This window comes from Pseudophryne corroboree, chromosome 9 (genome assembly GCF_028390025.1).
Source record: "Pseudophryne corroboree isolate aPseCor3 chromosome 9, aPseCor3.hap2, whole genome shotgun sequence".
Classification (NCBI taxonomy): Eukaryota; Metazoa; Chordata; class Amphibia; order Anura; family Myobatrachidae; genus Pseudophryne; species Pseudophryne corroboree.
Genome location: NC_086452.1, coordinates 480,468,807 through 480,489,039, shown reverse-complemented (window position 1 = coordinate 480,489,039; position 20,233 = coordinate 480,468,807). Strand labels below are relative to the sequence as shown.

At 53.5% G+C, this 20,233-nt stretch overlaps 1 protein-coding gene across 1 annotated transcript in view; it reads left to right on the top strand.

Moving 5' to 3' along the window:
• Nucleotides 1-1,920: 1,920 nt before the first annotated feature.
• The window catches only part of GMPPB (GDP-mannose pyrophosphorylase B), a 23,577-nt gene continuing 5,264 nt past the window's right edge, over nucleotides 1,921-20,233 (top strand). The window contains exons 1-9 of the mRNA XM_063941451.1: nucleotides 1,921-2,104; nucleotides 4,245-4,377; nucleotides 5,319-5,399; nucleotides 5,478-5,526; nucleotides 5,605-5,747; nucleotides 8,372-8,530; nucleotides 15,853-15,931; nucleotides 17,620-17,747; nucleotides 18,526-18,708. Of these exons, the coding sequence (XP_063797521.1) occupies nucleotides 4,249-4,377; nucleotides 5,319-5,399; nucleotides 5,478-5,526; nucleotides 5,605-5,747; nucleotides 8,372-8,530; nucleotides 15,853-15,931; nucleotides 17,620-17,747; nucleotides 18,526-18,708 (951 nt within the window). The 5' untranslated portion in view covers nucleotides 1,921-2,104; nucleotides 4,245-4,248. The remainder of the gene's footprint in view (nucleotides 2,105-4,244; nucleotides 4,378-5,318; nucleotides 5,400-5,477; nucleotides 5,527-5,604; nucleotides 5,748-8,371; nucleotides 8,531-15,852; nucleotides 15,932-17,619; nucleotides 17,748-18,525; nucleotides 18,709-20,233) is intronic.

Here is a 20,233-nt window from a genome sequence, read left to right as displayed (position 1 = left end):
GTGTGAGGTGAGGAAGGAAGTGTGTGAGGTGAGGAAGGAAGTGTGTGAAGGTGAGGAAGGAAGTGTGTGAGGGGAGCCAGTGTGTGAGGTGAGGAAGGAAGTGAGTGTGTGAGGGAAGCATGTGTGTGAGGTGGGGAAGGAAGGGAGGGGAGCCAGTGTGTGAGGTGAGGAAGGAAGTGTGTGAGGGAGCAGGTGTGTGAGGTGAGGAAGGAAGGAATTGAGTGGAGGAAGGAAGGAAGTGTGTGAGGGGAGCCAGTGTGTGAAGTGAGGTGAGGAAGGAAGTGAGTGGAGGAAGGAAGGAAGTGTGTGAGGGGAGCCAGTGTGTGAGGTGAGGAAGGAAGTGTGTGAGGGGAGCAGGTGTGTGAGGTGAGGAAGGAAGGGAGTGGAGGAAGGAAGGAAGGCAGTGTGTAAGGTGAGGAAGGAAGTGAGTGGAGGAAAGAAGGAAGCGTGTGAGGGGAGCCAGTGTGTGAGGTGAGGAAGGAAGTGTGTGAGGTGAGGAAGGAAGTGTGTGAGGTGAGGAAGGAAGTGTGTGAAGGTGAGGAAGGAAGTGTGTGAGGGGAGCAGGTGTGTGAGGTGAGGAAGGAAGTGTGTGAAGGTGAGGAAGGAAGTGTGTGAGGGGAGCAGGTGTGTGAGGTGAGGAAGGAAGTGTGTGAAGGTGAGGAAGGAAGTGTGTGAGGGGAGCAGGTGTGTGAGGTGAGGAAGTGTGTGAGGTGAGGAAGGAAGTGTGTGAGGGGAGCAGGTGTGTGAGGTGAGGAAGGAAGTCTGTGAGGGGAGCAGGTGTGTGAGGTGAGGAAGAAAGTGTGTGAGGTGAGGTAAGGAACTGTGTGGGACAGGAAGTGTGTGAGGTGAGGAAGGAAGTGTGTGAGGTGAGGAAGGAAGTGTGTGAGGGGAGCAGGTGTGTGAGGTGAGGAAGAAAGTGTGTGAGGTAAGGAACTGTGTGAGGTGAGGTAAGGAACTGTGTGGGACAGGAAGTGTGTGAGGTGAGGAAGGAAGTGTGTGAGGGGAGCAGGTGTGTGAGGTGAGGAAGAAAGTGTGTGAGGGGAGCAGGTGTGTGAGGTGAGGAAGAAAGTGTGTGAGGTGAGGAAGGAAGTGTGTGAGGGGAGCAGGTGTGTGAGGTGAGGAAGGAAGTGTGTGAGGTGAGGTAAGGAACCTTGTGGGACAGGAAGTGTGTGAGGTAGGGGAGCCACAGTGGGTAGCGTCTAGAATCTAGATCAGGGGTTCTCAAACTCGGTCCTCAGGACCCCACACAGTGCATGTTTTGCAGGTAACCCAGCAGGTGCACAGGTGTATTAATTACTCACTGACACATTTTAAAAGGTCCACAGGTGGAGCTAATTATTTCACTTGTGATTCTGTGAGGAGACCTGCAAAACATGCACCGTGTGGGGTCCTGAGGACCGAGTTTGAGAACCTGTGGTCTAGATTCTCTTCGTGCAGAGGACCTTTCCCATAACCCCCTGGGTCCATGTCACAATCTATTTGGAATAGAAAAGCGTGGCGAGCGTCCGATGCTGCATAGAAAAAAAATAATACCCCAAACGATCGGAGAAGGAAGAAAACATTTAGGAGCTGTAAGGGCGGAAGTGCTCTCCTGCCCACTCGTTTTGTCACGTCCAAGTCCTTTGCACGAAGGCAACATAGACACAACCAGCCACAGTGTGTGTGAGTGACAGGAGTGTAGGTAATACGTCATACCTCTATATATCTCTATACCAGCACGTACATGATTGGTGGCTCTATCTGTCACGCGCACACAGGGGGCGGAGCACAGGTTATAAGAGGACGTAGCTATCTTCATCTGATAGGTTCCCGCTGGTCATGTGATATGACATCTACTTGCGTCGCCTTCTCTTTATTGTACTTCCGCATTGCTGGAAGTATTTCCATGGTAACTTGGCGCTCTGACTTCTCATTGGTCGTCTGTTCGCCCAATGCCGCAATGTGGCGGCTAGATGTGCGGCACTCGCTGATTGGCGGAGACGCATGATGTGACGTCATAGTGACAGCAGCCAGTGGCGGATAAGGTGACGTGGGCGCGACACTGATCTATCATGGTGCTGAGCAGGAAGCGGTGACAGAAACTGAGGAGCGCCGGCAACAGCAGGTGAGTTATACCCTGCCCGGGGAACTACAGGTCCCAGCGTACCCTGCCCGGGGGGGAGCTACAGGTCCCAGCGTACCCTGCCCTGGGGGGGGACTACAGGTCCCAGCGTGCCCTGCCCCGGGGGGAACCACAGGTCCCAGCGTGCCCTGCCCCGGGGGGAACCACAAGTCCCATCGTACCCTGCCCGGGGGGGAACTACAGGTCCCAGCGTGCCCTGCCCCGGGGGGGAACCACAGGTCCCAGCGTGCCCTGCCCCGGGGGGGGGAACCACAGGTCCCAGCGTGCCCTGCCCCGGGGGGGAACCACAGGTCCCAGCGTGCCCTGCCCCGGGGGGGAACCACAGACCCCAGCGCGCCCAGCCCCGGGGGGAACCACAGGTCCCAGCGTGCCCTGCCCCGGGGGGGAACCACAGACCCCAGCGTGCCCTGCCCCGGGGGGAACCACAGGTCCCAGCGCGCCCAGCCCCGGGGGGAACCACAGGTCCCAGCGTGCCCAGCCCCGGGGGGAACCACAGGTCCCGGCGTGCCCAGCCCCGGGGGGAACCACAGGTCCCAGCCCCGGGGGGAACCAGAGACCCCAGCGTGCCCAGCCCCGGGGGGAACCACATTTCCCAGCGTGCCCTGCCCTGGGGGGAGACCCACAGGTCCCAGCATGCCCTGCCTGCCCTGGGGGGGACCCACAGGTCCCAGCATGTCCTGCCTGCCCTGGGGGGGGACCCACAGGTCCCAGCATGCCCTGCCTGCCCTGGGGGGGGGACCCACAGGTCCCAGCGTGGCCCTGCCCTGGGGGGGGGGACCCACAGGTCCCAGCGTGGCCCTGCCCTGGGGGGGGGACCCACAGGTCCCAGCGTGCCCTGCCCTGGGGGGGGGGACCCACAGGTCCCAGCGTGCCCTGCCCTGGGGGGGGGACCCACAGGCACCAGCGTGCTCCTTTCCCCTTGCTGCTCCCCATCCCTCTCCCTGTACTGGCACTTGGGGCGAGGTGGCTGAGTATTGGGGAGACTGTATGTGGGCGGCTCCTCTGCAGCAGGTGTTGTGCGGAGAGTCTGGTAGAACCGGTTTGGTTATCATCAGCCCAGTGAGCCAGATAGACAGTGATGAGGGCGACGTGTCGGCACGCAGTGTGTGATCAGATGACATGGTGTGTAATTATTATATGTCACATCTCTATATCCTGACACTGGGCCTCCGGGTCCCATCTCCCCTCTATCATTATACAGGAGGTGTAATACCTCAATATTACTAGGTGTATGTAGCCGGTGGGACATGCCTCCTACCTCTGTATTACTAGGTGTATGTAGCCGGTGGGACATGCCTCCTACCTCTGTATTACTAGGTGTATGTAGCCGGTGGGACATGCCTCCTACCTCTGTATTACTAGGTGTATGTAGCCGGTGGGACATGCCTCCTACCTCTGTATTATTAGGTGTATGTAGCCGGTGGGACATGCCTCCTACCTCTGTATTACTAGGTGTATGTAGCCGGTGGGACATGCCTCCTACCTCTGTATTACTAGGTGTATGTAGCCGGTGGGACATGCCTCCTACCTCTGTATTACTAGGTGTATGTAGCCGGTGGGACATGCCTCCTACCTCTGTATTACTAGGTGTATGTAGCCGGTGGGACATGCCTCCTACCTCTGTATTACTAGGTGTATGTAGCCGGTGGGACATGCCTCCTACCTCTGTATTACTAGGTGTATGTAGCCGGTGGGACATGCCTCCTACCTCTGTATTACTAGGTGTATGTAGCCGGTGGGACATGCCTCCTACCTCTGTATTACTAGGTGTATGTAGCCGGTGGGACATGCCTCCTACCTCTGTATTACTAGGTGTATGTAGCCGGTGGGACATGCCTCCTACCTCTGTATTACTAGGTGTATGTAGCCGGTGGGACATGCCTCCTACCTCTGTATTACTAGGTGTATGTAGCCGGTGGGACATGCCTCCTACCTCTGTATTACTAGGTGTATGTAGCCGGTGGGACATGCCTCCTACCTCTGTATTACTAGGTGTATGTAGCCGGTGGGACATGCCTCCTACCTCTGTATTACTAGGTGTATGTAGCCGGTGGGACATGCCTCCTACCTCTGTATTACTAGGTGTATGTTTCATGTGTGTGGCGTGGTCTCTCCTGTACAGGATCATGAAGGCCCTAATCCTGGTTGGCGGCTATGGCACGAGGTTACGCCCCCTGACACTGAGTATCCCCAAACCTCTGGTGGATTTCTGCAACAAGCCCATATTGCTGCACCAGGTGGAAGCTCTGGTCAAGGTAAGATGTCTGCTCTTACAGCCTGATGCTATGCCCCCCTCCGACGCTGTGCTCCCGACCCCCCCCCCCCCCCCCTCTGACGCTGTGCTCCCGACCCCCCCCCCCCCTCTGACGCTGTGCTCCCGACCCCCCCCCCCCTCTGACGCTGTGCTCCCGACCCCCCCCCCCCCTCTGACGCTGTGCTCCCGACCCCCCCCCCCCTCTGACGCTGTGCTCCCGACCCCCCCCCCCCTCTGACGCTGTGCTCCCGACCCCCCCCCTCTGACGCTGTGCTCCCGACCCCCCCCCCCCCCTCTGACGCTGTGCTCCCGACCCCCCCCCCTCTGACGCTGTGCTCCCGACCCCCCCCCCATGACGCTGTGCTCCCGACCCTCCCCCCCCCCTTGACGATGTGCTCCCCCCCCCCCCCCTTGACGCTGTGCTCACTCCCCCCCCCCCCCCCCTTGACGATGTGCTCCCCCCCCCCCCCTTGACGATGTGCTCCCCCCCCCCCTCTCTGACGCTGTGCCCCTCACACTGTGGCCCCTCTCTGACGCTGTGCTTGCCCCCCCCCTGACGCTGTGCCCCTCGCACTGTGGCCCCTCTCTGACTCTGTGCCCCTCCCTCTGACGCTGTGCCCCTTGCACTGTGGCCCCTCTCTGACGCTGTGCTCCCCCCCCCCCCCCCCGACGCTGTGCCCCTCGCACTGTGGCCCCTCTCTGACGCTGTGCCCCTCACACTGTGGCCCCTCTCTGACGCTGTGCCCCTCCCTCTGACGCTGTGCCCCTTTCACTGTGGCCCCTCTCTGACGCTGTGCCCCTTACACTGTGGCCCCTCTCTGACGCTGTGCCCCTCACACTGTGGCCCCTCTCTGAAGCTGTGCTTCCCCCCCCTGACGCTGTGCCCCTCACACTGTGGCCCCTCTCTGATGCTGTGCTCCTCACACTGTGTCTCTCCTGCAGGCTGGGGTGAATCACGTGATCCTGGCAGTCAGTTACATGTCTGACCTGTTGGAGAAGGAGATGAAGGAGCAGGAGAAGAGGGTAAGGCAGCTCTCTCTGGGCGAGCGGTGAGTCTGTGACCGGTTCTGTTTCATTCAGCGACTTCTTTGTTTCCTGCAGCTGGGAATACGGATCTCCATGTCACATGAGAAGGAGCCGCTTGGTACAGGTGAGTGTTATGGGGGCAGTGGTGCTTTCATTCTCTGGTGTGTGACAGACGCTGACCCCTCTTGTTCCCTACACACAGCGGGTCCGCTCGCTCTGGCCAGGGAGCTGCTGATGGAAAACGCGGATCCTTTCTTTGTCCTGAACAGCGACGTTATCTGTGACTTCCCCTTTGAGGACATGGTGCGTTTCCACCAGCACCACGGAAAGGAGGGGACAATCGTGGTAAGTGGGGCCGCCCGCCGTTCCTCCTGCAGGGTGTGGATTGGTCAGCTTGCAGTAATTTTGGAATGGGTCTAGGACGGGGGGGTTCCCAAGCGTGGCCCTCATGGCCCCCCAACAGTCCAGGTTACAGGTGTTTTCCTTCTTGCGCACAGATGGAATAATCAATAATTATATTTCCACCGGCCAATAGTAGGTACCAACCTGATATCTCTATCACTGTTGAAAACTCGACTATCTACCCTACCCCACAAGCTCGCTGCCTAGGTGTCATCCTTGACTCTGATCTGTCCTTTGTTCCCCACATTCAATCTGTCTGAAGATCATGTTACATGCATCTAAGAAACATATCCAACATACGACCATACCTTACACAAGACACTGCTAAAACTCTAATCCACGCTCTCCTTATCTCCCGCATTGATTATTGTAATAGTCTCCTAACTGGTCTTACCAAAACGAGACTCTCACCACTACAATCCATTCTGAATGCAGCTGCGAGGCTAATCTTCCTCGCTAGACGTTCATCGTCTGCAGATCCGCTCTGTCAGCCCTCCATTGGTTACCGGTATTCTACCACATTCAATATAAAATACTTTTACTCACACACAAGGCCATTAACCAGACTACACCAACGTACATCACTTCACTTATCTCAAAATATCTCCCAACCCGACCTCTTCGCTCTGCACAAGACCTGCGTCTCTCATCCACACTTATTACTCGCTCCCACTCACGAATACAGGACTTTCATCAGGCTGCACACACTCTGTGGAATGCCCTACCACGCACAATAAGACTCTCCTCTAGTCTCCAAACCTTCAAACGTTCCCCGAAAACTCACCTCTTTAGGCAAGCATATCAAATTCCAGACCCACCCACATAACTTTCATAAACCTTCTTATCTAATTGCATCCACTCTGTACAGTCCACACATATCCTCACATGTCTTCTCATTCTATGCAGTAGATAGCACCTTTCCTTGTGTACATATGCCTATTTCCCTATAGATTGTAAGCTTGCGAGCAGGGCCTTCCTACCTCTATGACTGTTTGTTGTAAGCGCAATGGAATTTGCTGCGCTATATAAGAAACTGTAAATAAATAAATCAAACTAACTGAGGTACTGATTCAGTCACATGTGCCTAAGCATGGCTATCCTTAAAACCTGAACTGTTGGTGTGTTTTGAGGACAGCATTTGGGAAGCACTGGGCCAGGGAGTGTTATTCTACTCACGGTCTCCTCTGTGCTATACAGAATAATGGATATACTGTACAGCACTGCGCTATTCCTGGTTATGTATACAGGTGAGAGGGAGAGTGCAGCGGTGATGGGCAGGGGAGAGGGAGAGTGCAGCGGTGATGGGCAGGGGAGAGGGAGAGTGCAGCGGTGATGGGCAGGGGAGAGGGAGAGTGCAGCGGTGATGGGCAGGGGAGAGGGAGAGTGCAGCGGTGATGGGCAGGGGAGAGGGAGAGTGCAGCGGTGATGGGCAGGGGAGAGGGAGAGTGCAGCGGTGATGGGCAGGGGAGAGGGAGAGTGCAGCGGTGATGGGCAGGGGAGAGGGAGAGTGCAGCGGTGATGGGCAGGGGAGAGGGAGAGTGCAGCGGTGATGGGCAGGGGAGAGGGAGAGTGCAGCGGTGATGGGCAGGGGAGAGGGAGAGTGCAGCGGTGATGGGCAGGGGAGAGGGAGAGTGCAGCGGTGATGGGCAGGGGAGAGGGAGAGTGCAGCGGTGATGGGCAGGGGAGAGGGAGAGTGCAGCGGTGATGGGCAGGGGAGAGGGAGAGTGCAGCGGTGATGGGCAGGGGAGAGGGAGAGTGCAGCGGTGATGGGCAGGGGAGAGGGAGAGTGCAGCGGTGATGGGCAGGGGAGAGGGAGAGTGCAGCGGTGATGGGCAGGGGAGAGGGAGAGTGCAGCGGTGATGGGCAGGGGAGAGGGAGAGTGCAGCGGTGATGGGCAGGGGAGAGGGAGAGTGCAGCGGTGATGGGCAGGGGAGAGGGAGAGTGCAGCGGTGATGGGCAGGGGAGAGGGAGAGTGCAGCGGTGATGGGCAGGGGAGAGTGCAGCGGTGATGGGCAGGGGAGAGTGCAGCGGTGATGGGCAGGGGAGAGTGCAGCGGTGATGGGCAGGGGAGAGTGCAGCGGTGATGGGCAGGGGAGAGTGCGAGTGCAGCGGTGATGGGCAGGGGAGAGTGCAGTGGTGATGGGCAGGGGAGAGGGAGGGTGCGGCGGTGATGGGCAGGAGAAGATGCGGTGAGGGTGCGCCGGTAATGGGCAGGGGAAGGCGGAGGGTGCGCCAGGAATGGGGAGGTGCGGTGCGGGGGGGGGGGGGGGGGGTGCAGGGGGGAATGGGGGGAGGGTGCGGGGGGAATGGGGAGGGGAAGACGGAGGGTGCGCCGGGAATGGGGAGGTGCGGGGATGGGGAGGGGAAGACGGTGGGGGGGGGGGGGGTGCAGGGGGGAATGGGGGGGGGGAAGACAGCGGGGGGAATGGGGAGGGGAAGGCGGGGGGGGGGGGTGCGGGGGGAATGGGGAGGGGAAGACGGGGGGAATGGGGAGGGGAAGACGGGGGAATGGGGATATAATGGTGAGCATGTGTGTAATGGGCTGATCATATATTCTACCTATACAGGTCACAAAGGTGGAGGAGCCGTCGAAGTACGGGGTTGTTGTATATGACGCGGAGACTGGGCGAATCCAGCACTTTGTAGAGAAACCGCAAGTTTTTGTGTCAAACAAAATTAACTCTGGTTTATACATCTTCTCTGCATCCGTGCTGGAGCGTATTCAGGTGTGTAAGTGGCCATCAGTGTCTGCAGTACTGTGGGTGACAGAAGAGCCGTGACGCAGTCTGGGGGTTGTGGTGCGATGGCGCAGTATCTGCGTCATGTCCCTGGGATGTAAGTGCTCGCAGTGCGGGGGCAGCCGGAGGGATTCTGGGAATGGCTGATTTATACACCTGATAACTGATACCGCCGCACGGGATTCCAACATCAGCAGCCCGATCGCTGGAATGCCGGCAGGGGGGTGAGCGCAACTGAGCCCCTTGTAGAGGTAGAATCACTTACCTTGCCGGCATAGCTTATTATATAACCTATCATCCCTATTACTCACTGTGTGTGTTCCGGCTCTATATTATAGCTTATTATATAACATATGATCCCTATTACTCACTGTGTGTGTTCCGGCACTATATTATAGCTTATTATATAACATATGATCCCTATTACTCACTGTGTGTGTTCCGGCCCTACATTATACATTATTATATAACATATGATCCCTATTACTCACTGTGTGTGTTCCGGCACTATATTATAGCTTATTATATAACATATGATCCCTATTACTCACTGTGTGTGTTCCGGCACTATATTATAGCTTATTATATAACATATGATCCCTATTACTCACTGTGTGTGTTCCGGCTCTATATTATAGCTTATTATATAACATGATCCCTATTACTCACTGTGTGTGTTTTGCTCTATATTATAGCTTATTATATAACATATGATCCCTATTACTCACTGTGTGTGTTCCGGCACTATATTATAGCTTATTATATAACATATGATCCCTATTACTCACTGTGTGTGTTCCGGCCCTACATTATACATTATTATATAACATATGATCCCTATTACTCACTGTGTGTGTGTTCCGGCACTATATTATAGCTTATTATATAACATATGATCCCTATTACTCACTGTGTGTGTTCCGGCACTATATTATAGCTTATTATATAACATATGATCCCTATTACTCACTGTGTGTGTTCCGGCTCTATATTATAGCTTATTATATAACATATGATCCCTATTACTCACTGTGTGTGTTCCGGCTCTATATTATAGCTTATTTTCTCTATCGTCCTAGTGGATGCTGGGGTTCCTGAAAGGACCATGGGGGAATAGCGGCTCCGCAGGAGACAGGGCACAAAAAGTAAAGCTTTAGGATCAGGTGGTGTGCACTGGCTCCTCCCCCTATGACCCTCCTCCAAGCCTCAGTTAGATTTTTGTGCCCGGCCGAGAAGGGTGCAATCTAGGTGGCTCTCCTAAAGAGCTGCTTAGAAAAGTTTAGCTTAGGTTTTTTATTTTACAGTGAGTCCTGCTGGCAACAGGATCACTGCAACGAGGGACTTAGGGGAGAAGAAGTGAACTCACCTGCGTGCAGGATGGATTGGCTTCTTTGGCTACTGGACATTAGCTCCAGAGGGACGATCACAGGTACAGCCTGGATGGTCACCGGAGCCTCGCCGCCGGCCCCCTTGCAGATGCTGAAACAAGAAGAAGGTCCAGAATCGGCGGCATGAAGACTCCTCAGTCTTCTTAAGGTAGCGCACAGCACTGCAGCTGTGCGCCATTTCCTCTCAGCACACTTCACACGGCAGTCACTGAGGGTGCAGGGCGCTGGAAGGGGGGCGCCCTGGGAGGCAATGAAAACCTATTTTTGGCTAAAAATACCTCACATATAGCCTCCGGAGGCTATATGGAGATATTTAACCCCTGCCAGAATCCGTTAAGAGCGGGAGACGAGGCCGCCGAAAAAGGGGCGGGGCCTATCTCCTCAGCACACAGCGCCATTTTCCCTCACAGAAAGGCTGGAGGGAAGGCTCCCAGGCTCTCCCCTGCACTGCACTACAGAAACAGGGTTAAAACAGAGAGGGGGGGCACTAATTTGGCGTTAGAAATATATAAAAAAGATGCTATAAGGGAAAACACTTATATAAGGTTGTCCCTATATAATTATAGCGTTTTTGGTGTGTGCTGGCAAACTCTCCCTCTGTCTCTCCAAAGGGCTAGTAGGTCCTGTCCTCTATCAGAGCATTCCCTGTGTGTGTGCTGTGTCGGTACGTGTGTGTCGACATGTATGAGGACGATGTTGGTGAGGAGGCGGAGCAATTGCCTGTAATGGTGATGTCACTCTCTAGGGAGTCGACACCGGAATGGATGGCTTATTTAGGGAATTACGTGATAATGTCAACACGCGGCAAGGTCGGTTGACGACATGAGACGGCCGACAAACAATTAGTACCGGTCCAGACGTCTCAAAAACACCGTCAGGGGTTTTAAAACGCCCGTTTACTTTAGTTGGTCGACACAGACACAGACAGGGACACTGAATCCAGTGTCGACGGTGAATAAACAAACGTATTCCTTATTAGGGCCACACGTTAAGGGCAATGAAGGAGGTGTTACATATTTCTGATACTACAAGTACCACAAAAGAGGGTATTATGTGGGATGTGAAAAAACTACCGTAGTTTTTCCTGAATCAGATAAATTAAATGAAGTGTGTGATGATGCGTGGGTTCCCCCCGATAGAAAATATGGGCGGTATACCCTTTCCCGCCAGAAGTTAGGGCGCGTTGGGAAACACCCCTTAGGGTGGATAAGGTGCTCACACGCTTATCAGAACAAGTGGCGGTACCGTCTATAGATAGGGCTGTCCTCAAGGACCAGCTGACAGGAGGCTGGAAAAATATCATAAAAAGTATATACACACATACTGGTGTTATACTGCGACCAGCGATCGCCTCAGCCTGGATGTGCAGAGCTGGGGTGGCTTGGTCGGATTCCCTGACTAAAAATATTGATACCCTTGACAGGGACAGTATTTTATTGACTATAGAGCATTTAAAGGATGCATTTCTATATATGCGTGATGCACAGAGGGATATTTGCACTCTGGCATCAAGAGTAAGTGCGATGTCCATATCTGCCAGAAGATGTTTATGGACACGACAGTGGTCAGGTGATGCAGATTCCAAACGGCACAAAGGTGTATTGCCGTATAAAGGAAGAGGAGTTATTTGGGGTCGGTCCATCGGACCTGGTGGCCACGGCAACTGCTGGAAAATCCACCGTTTTTACCCTAAGTCACATCTCTGCAGAAAAAGACACCGTCTTTTCAGCCTCAGTCCTTTCGTCCCTATAAGATCATATCTGCCCAGGGATAGAGGAAAGGGAAGAAGACTGCAGCAGGCAGCCCATTCCCAGGAACAGAAGCGTTCCACCGCTTCTGACAAGTTCTCAGCATGACGCTGAGGACCGTACAGGACCCCTGGATCCTACAAGTAGTATCCCAGGGGTACAGTTTGGAATGTCGAGACGTTTCCCCTGCGCAGGCTCCTGAACTCTGCTTTACCAAGGTCTCCCTCCGACAAGGAGGCAGTATGGGAAACAATTCACGAGCTGTATTCCCAGCAGGTGATAATTAAATTACCCCTCCTACTACAAGAAAAGGGGTATTATTCCACACTATATTGTGGTACTGAAGCCAGAAGGCTAGGTGAGACCTATTCTAAATCTAAAAAAATTTGAACACTTACAAAGGTTCAAATCAAGATGGAGTCACTCAGAGCAGTGATAACGAACCGGGAAGAAGGGGACTATCTGGTGTCCCGAGACATCAGGGATGCTTACCTCCATGTCCCAATTTGCCCTTCTCACCAAGGGTACCTCAGGTTTGTGGTACAGAACTGTCACTATCCGTTTCAGACGCTGCCGTTTGGATTGTCCACGGCACCCCGGGTCTTTACCAAGGTAATGGCCGAAATGATGGTTCTTCTTCGAAGAAAAGGCGTCTTAATTATCCCTTACTTGGACGATCTCCTGATAAGGGCAAAGTCCAGGGAACAGTTGGAGGTCGGAGTAGCACTATCTCGGATACTGTTACAACAGCAGGGGTGGATTCTAAATATTCCAAAATCGCAGCTGATCCCGACAACAAGTCTCCTGTGCTTAGGGATGATTCTGGACACAGTCCAGAAAAAGGTGTTTCTCCCGGAAGAGAAAGCCAGGGAGTTATCCGAGCTAGTCAGGAACCTCCTAAAATCAGTGCATCATTGCACAAGGGCCATGGTAAAAAAAAATGGTGACTTCCTTCGAAGCAATTCCAGTCGGCAGATTTCATGCAAGAACTTTTCAGTGGGATCTGCTGGACAAATGGTCCGGATCGCATCTTCAGGTGCATCAGCGGATAACCCTATATCCAAGGACAAGGGTGTCTCTCCTGTGGTGGTTACAGAGTGCTCATCTTCTAGAGGGCTGCAGATTCGGCATTCAGTTTTGGATGTTGGTGACCACGGAGGCCAGCCCGAGAGGCTGGGGACCAGTCGCACAAGGAAAAAATTTCCAGGGAGTGTGATCAAGTCTGGAGACTTTTCTCCACATAAATATAGCTAAGGGTAAATTTATAATGCTCTAAGCTTAGCAAGACCTCTGCTTCAAGGTCAGCCGGTATTGATCCAGTGGGATAAAACATCACGGCAGTCGCCCACGTAAATAGACAGGGCGGCACAAGAAGCAGGAGGGCAGTGGCAAAAACTGCAAGGACTTTTCGCTGGGCGGAAAATCATGTGATAGCACTGTCAGCAGTGTTTCATTCCGGGAATGGAAACTGGGAAGCAGACTTCCTCAGTAGGCACGACCTCCACCCGGCAGAGTGGGAACTTCATGGGGAAGTTTTCCACATGATTGTAAACCGTTGGGAATTACCAAAGGTGGACATGATGGCGTCCCGTCTGAACAAAAAACGGGACAGGTATTGCGCCAGGTTAAGAGACCCTCAGGCAATAGCTGTGGACGTTCTGGTAACACCGTGGGTGTACCAGTCGGTGTATGTGTTCCATCCTCTGCTTTTCATACCTAAGGTACTGAGAATTATAAGACGTAGAGGAGTAAGAACTATACTCATGGCTCCGGATTGGCCAAGAAGGACTTGGTACCCGGAACTTCAAGAGATGCTCACAGAGGACTTATGGCCTCTGCCGCTAAGAAGGGACTTGTTTCAGCAAGTACCATGTCTGTTCCAAGACTTACCGCAGCTGCGTTGACGGCATGGCGGTGGAACGCCGGATCCTAAGGGAAAAGGCATTCAGGAAGAGGTCATTCCTACCCTGGTCAAAGCCAGAAAGGAGGTGACCGCACAACATTATCACCACATGTGGCGAAAATATGTTGCGTGGTGTGAGGCCAGGAAGGCCCCACGAAGAAATTTCAACTCGGTCGATTCCTGCATTTCCTGCAAACAGGAGTGTCTATGGGCCTCAAATTGGGGTCCATTAAGGTTCAAATTTCGGCCCTGTCGATTTTTCTTCCAGAAAGAATTGGCTTCAGTTCCTGAAGTCCAGAAGTTTGTCAAGGGAGTATTGCATATACAACCCCCTTTTGTGCCTCCAGTGGCACTGTGGGATCTCAACGTAGTTCTGGGATTCCTCAAAACACATTGGTTTAAAACCAGTCAAATCTGTGGATTTGAAGCATCTCACATGAAAAGTGAACATGCTCTTGGACCTGGCCTGGACCAGGCGAGTGTCAAATTGGTGGGTTTTTTTTTTCCTCAAAAAAGCCCATATCTGTTTGTCCATTCGGACAGGGCAGAGCTGCGGACTCGTCCCCAGTTCTCTCCCTAAGGTGGTGTCAGTGTTTCACCTGAACCAGCTTATTGTGGTGTCTTGCGCCTACTAGGGACTTGGAGGACTCCAAGTTGCTAGATGTGGTCAGGGCCCTGAAAATATAGGTTCCAGGACGGCTGGAGTCAGGAAAACTGACTTGCTGTTATCCTGTATGCACCCAACAAACTGGGTGCTCTTGCTTCTAAGCAGACTTTTGCTAGTTGGATGTGTAATACAATTCAGCTTGCACATTCTGTGGCAGGCCTGCCACAGCCAAAATATGTAAATGCCCATTCCACAAGGAAGGTGGGCTCATCTTGGGCGGCTGCCCGAGGGGTCTCGGCTTTACAACTTTGCCGAGCGGTTATTTAGTCAGGGGCAAACACGTTTATAAAATCCTACAAAATTGATAACCTGGCTAAGGAGGACCTGGAGTTCTCTCATTCGGTGCTGCAGAGTCATCCGCACTCTCCCGCCCGTTTTGGGAGCTTTGGTATAATCCCCATGGTCCTTTCAGGAACCCCAGCATCCACTAGGACGATAGAGAAAATAAGAATTTACTTACCGATAATTCTATTTCTCGGAGTCCGTAGTGGATGCTGGGCGCCCATCCCAAGTGCGGATTATCTGCAATACTTGTACATAGTTACAAAAATCGGGTTATTATTGTTGTGAGCCATCTTTCAGAGGCTCCGCTGTTATCATACTGTTAACTGGGTTCAGATCACAGGTTGTACAGTGTGATTGGTGTGGCTGGTATGAGTCTTACCCGGGATTCATAAATCCTTCCTTATTGTGTACGCTCGTCCGGGCACAGTATCCTAACTGAGGCTTGGAGGAGGGTCATAGGGGGAGGAGCCAGTGCACACCACCTGATCCTAAAGCTTTACTTTTTGTGCCCTGTCTCCTGCGGAGCCGCTATTCCCCCATGGTCCTTTCAGGAACCCCAGCATCCACTACGGACTCCGAGAAATAGAATTATCGGTAAGTAAATTCTTATTATATAACATATGATCCCTATTACTCACTGTGTGTGTTCCGGCACTATATTATAGCTTATTATATAACATATGATCCCTATTACTCACTGTGTGTGTTCCGGCACTATATTATAGCTTATTATATAACATATGATCCCTATTACTCACTGTGTGTGTTCCGGCCCTACATTATACATTATTATATAACATATGATCCCTATTACTCACTGTGTGTGTTCCGGCACTATATTATAGCTTATTATATAACATATGATCCCTATTACTCACTGTGTGTGTTTGGCTCTATATTATAGCTTATTATATAACATATGATCCCTATTACTCACTGTGTGTGTTCCGGCTCTATATTATAGCTTATTATATAACATATGATCCCTATTACTCACTGTGTGTGTTCCGGCACTATATTATAGCTTATTATATAACATATGATCCCTATTACTCACTGTGTGTGTTCCGGCTCTATATTATAGCTTATTATATAACATATGATCCCTATTACTCACTGTGTGTGTTCCGGCACTATATTATAGCTTATTATATAACCTATGATCCCTATTACTCACTGTGTGTGTTCCGGCCCTACATTATACATTATTATATAACCTATGATCCCTATTACTCACTGTGTGTGTTCCGGCCCTACATTATACATTATTATATAACCTATGATCCCTATTACTCACTGTGTGTGTTTTGGCCCTACAGTTGCGTCCTACCTCCATAGAGAAGGAGATTTTCCCGGCAATGGCGGAGGACGGACAGCTGTTTGCTATGGAGCTGCAAGGTGAGGATCCGCAGTGTGTGTATAATATCTCTATCTCTATCTCTCGGGGGGTTATAGTACATCAGTAATATACAGGACGGGCTGTCACACCTATGGGTCAGGGTGTATGTAGTGAGGGGGGGGCAGGGATGTGGGTACACTATGGGTCAGGGTGTATGTAGTGAGGGGGGGCAGGGATGTGGGTACACTATGGGTCAGGGTGTATGCAGTGAGGGGGGCAGGGATGTGGGTACACTATGGGTCAGGGTGTATGTAGTGAGGGGGGGCAGGGATGTGGGTACACTATGGGTCAGGGTGTATGTAGTGAGGGGGGGGCAGGGATGTGGGTACACTATGGGTCAGGGTGTATGTAGTGAGGGGGGGGCAGGGATGTGGGTACACTATGGGTCAGGGTGTATGTAGTGAGGGGGGGGGCAGGGATGTGGGTACACTATGGGTCAGGGTGTATGTAGTGAGGGGGGGGGCAGGGATGTGGGTACACTATGGGTCAGGGTGTATGTAGTGAGGGGGGGGGCAGGGATGTGGGTACACTATGGGTCAGGGTGTATGTAGTGAGGGGGCAGGGATGTGGGTACACTATGGGTCAGGGTGTATGTAGTGAGGGGGGCAGGGATGTGGGTACACTATGGGTCAGGGTGTATGTAGTGAGGGGGGCAGGGATGTGGGTACACTATGGGTCAGGGTGTATGTAGTGAGGGGGGCAGGGATGTGGGTACACTATGGGTCAGGGTGTATGTAGTGAGGGGGGCAGGGATGTGGGTACACTATGGGTCAGGGTGTATGTAGTGAGGGGGGCAGGGATGTGGGTACACTATGGGTCAGGGTGTATGTAGTGAGGGGGGCAGGGATGTGGGTACACTATGGGTCAGGGTGTATGTAGTGAGGGGGGCAGGGATGTGGGTACACTATGGGTCAGGGTGTATGTAGTGAGGGGGGCAGGGATGTGGGTACACTATGGGTCAGGGTGTATGTAGTGAGGGGGGCAGGGATGTGGGTACACTATGGGTCAGGGTGTATGTAGTGAGGGGGGCAGGGATGTGGGTACACTATGGGTCAGGGTGTATGTAGTGAGGGGGGCAGGGATGTGGGTACACTATGGGTCAGGGTGTATGTAGTGAGGGGGGCAGGGATGTGGGTACACTATGGGTCAGGGTGTATGTAGTGAGGGGGGCAGGGATGTGGGTACACTATGGGTCAGGGTGTATGTAGTGAGGGGGGCAGGGATGTGGGTGCACTATGGGTCAGGGTGTATGTAGTGAGGGGGGCAGGGATGTGGGTGCACTATGGGTCAGGGTGTATGTAGTGAGGGGGGCAGGGATGTGGGTGCACTATGGGTCAGGGTGTATGTAGTGAGGGGGGCAGGGATGTGGGTGCACTATGGGTCAGGGTGTATGTAGTGAGGGGGGCAGGGATGTGGGTGCACTATGGGTCAGGGTGTATGCAGTGAGGGGGGGCAGGGATGTAGGTACACTATGGGTCAGGGTGTATGTAGTGAGGGGGTTCAGGGATGTGCAGAGAGTTTGGCCTGTTTGTTGTTGCCTCTCACAGCTTAGTACATATTGGGGTGAGCTGCTGCTCTGAACGTCACCCCCTTCGACTCTACAACGCGTCTTACGGATCTGAGCATCCCGTAGTCCCCCCTGGGTGTGCCCTGATAAGCGTCTCTGTCCTTCCTTTTTGCGGCTCAGGTTTCTGGATGGACATCGGGCAGCCCAAGGATTTCCTGACTGGGATGTGCATGTACCTGCAGTCCGTGCGGCAGAGGCACCCGGAGCGGCTCCATTCTGGCCCAGGCTTTGTGGGCAATGTCCTGGTGGTGAGTAACGTGCTGGGCAGAGTATATATACAGGAGTATGCTGGGCACAGGCGGTACTCCCGGTATAGTGGTGTCTCCTGTACAGTATGCCTGCGCCGCTGTGACATGTGAAGGCGGACAGGGGAATGAGCGGCTATATATAATCTATCTGTGACACGAGGGTGAGATGTATCAAACCTTCTATACTGGTCTTTCCCAGATACTCTGTATAAAGTGATTGGTAGAAGCAGCTGTGGGTAAGAGCCTGGCACACATTTCCCCTGTGATTCTGTGCAGAGATCTGGAAAACATGCCCTGTTCTGGCTGCTTTCCTGAGATACCTGAGATCATTATGCTGCCACTGTGATGTCCTTAGTGAGGGTACAGGGAGTATAGAGGACACAGTGTGGCCGTATCAGGGAGCGATGGGTACCAGCGAGGGTACAGGGAGTATAGGGGATACAATGCAGTGGTGCCAGGGGGTGATGGGCATTAGCGAGGGTACAGGGAGTATAGGGGATACAATGCAGTGGTGCCAGGGGGTGATGGGCATTAGCGAGGGTACAGGGAGTATAGGGGATACAATGCAGTGGTGCCAGGGGGTGATGGGCATTAGCGAGGGTACAGGGAGTATAGGGGATACAATGCAGTGGTGCCAGGGGGTGATGGGCATTAGCGAGGGTACAGGGAGTATAGGGGATACAATGCAGTGGTGCCAGGGGGTGATGGGCACCCGCGAAGCCCCAGAAAACATCATGTGACTGCGCTATATCTGTGTTCTCCGTATTGTGTCTTTCAGGACCCCACAGCCAAGATTGGGGAGAACTGCTGCATTGGTCCAAACGTGACGATCGGCGCCGGCGTGACGGTGGAGGATGGCGTGCGGATAAAGCGTTGCACAGTCATGAAAAGCTCCAGAATCCATTCCCACGCCTGGCTGGAGTCCTCTATAGTGGGCTGGAGCTCGGCCGTGGGGAAGTGGGTGAGGATTATGTGTAACGTATGAAAGTTTCCCGTCTCTGTCCCGTTATCATTTCACCATTTATATCATAACGCTACCTAAAAACCACCCGTATATGAAATACGTTCTGCAGTACAACGCGTAATAAACCCCCGCGGCCAATCCATCCCCATATGTCATGTATGTACTCCTTCCCCTTGGTCATACCACCTGGCCTCGCTCCTTCCTCCTGGTCATACCACCTGGCCTCGCTCCTTCCTCCTGGTCATACCGTCTGGCCTCGCTCCTTCCTTCCCCCCTGGTCATACCGCCTGGCCTCGCTCCTTCCTTCCCCCCTGGTCATACCGCCTGGCCTCGCTCCTTCCTTCCCCCTGGTCATACCGCCTGGCCTCGCTCCAGCAGCAAACGTTTGTGCAGCTTCCAGCTGCAGAGGTCTGGGATGGGCGTCGCCGCCTTAGAAGGGTCAGCTAATCTAAAACAGTCACCTGCAAGGTTTGCAAAACCAATGGGAAACAGTCTGCAGGTATAAATCTAGGGATTTCTGGGTAAGAAATCGCCAGTGCAACGTCTCTCACACAGTACTGTGTGTGTGTGTGTCAATCTGTGCTCCACAGCCTTGAATCTACAGCATTCTGTTCCAGTTTCTCTGCAAGTTTCTAGAATTCCAGGCTTCTTCACTTCACTGACTGAATCCTCAGTTTTCAGCTCCAGCATAATCCTCTCAGAAGTCCTATGAAAAAGACTTTCATCCAGCCTGCCCGGTTTATCCTGTGAAAAGCTACCGACACCGAAACCCAAGCCACAACTCCGGCCTCGCTCCTTCCCCCTGGTCGTGCCGCCTGGCCTCGCTCCTTCCCCCTGGTCGTGCCGCCTGGCCTCGCTCCTTCCCCCTGGTCGTGCCGCCTGGCCTCGCTCCTTCCCCCTGGTCGTGCCGCCTGGCCTCGCTCCTTCCCCCTGGTCGTGCCGCCTGGCCTCGCTCCTTCCCCCTGGTCGTGCCGCCTGGCCTCGCTCCTTCCCCCTGGTCGTGCCGCCTGGCCTCGCTCCTTCCCCCTGGTCGTGCCGCCTGGCCTCGCTCCTTCCCCCTGGTCGTGCCGCCTGGCCTCGCTCCTTCCCCCTGGTCGTGCCGCCTGGCCTCGCTCCTTCCCCCTGGTCGTGCCGCCTGGCCTCGCTCCTTTTCCCTGGTCGTACCGCCTGGCCTCGCTCCTTTTCCCTGGTTTCTCTTACGTCCTAGAGGATGCTAGGGTCTATATTAGTACCATGGGGTATAGACGGGTCCACCAGGAGCCATTGGCACTTTTGCAGTGTGAAAATAAAGCAGCCCATATTTACCCTGCACAGAAACAATATAACTCACCCAAATCTAACTCTCTCTGCACATGTTACATCTGCCCCCCCTGCCGTGCACAAGGTTTTGCCCAACTGATAACAAATTTGCTGCTGCGATCAACTCTGAATTACCCCCATAGAGCCATCTCCTAGCACATAGTCTTTTTCTACTGTGGCATGTAAAGTATGATGTGCTGTATTACATCCTGAAGTGGCGATT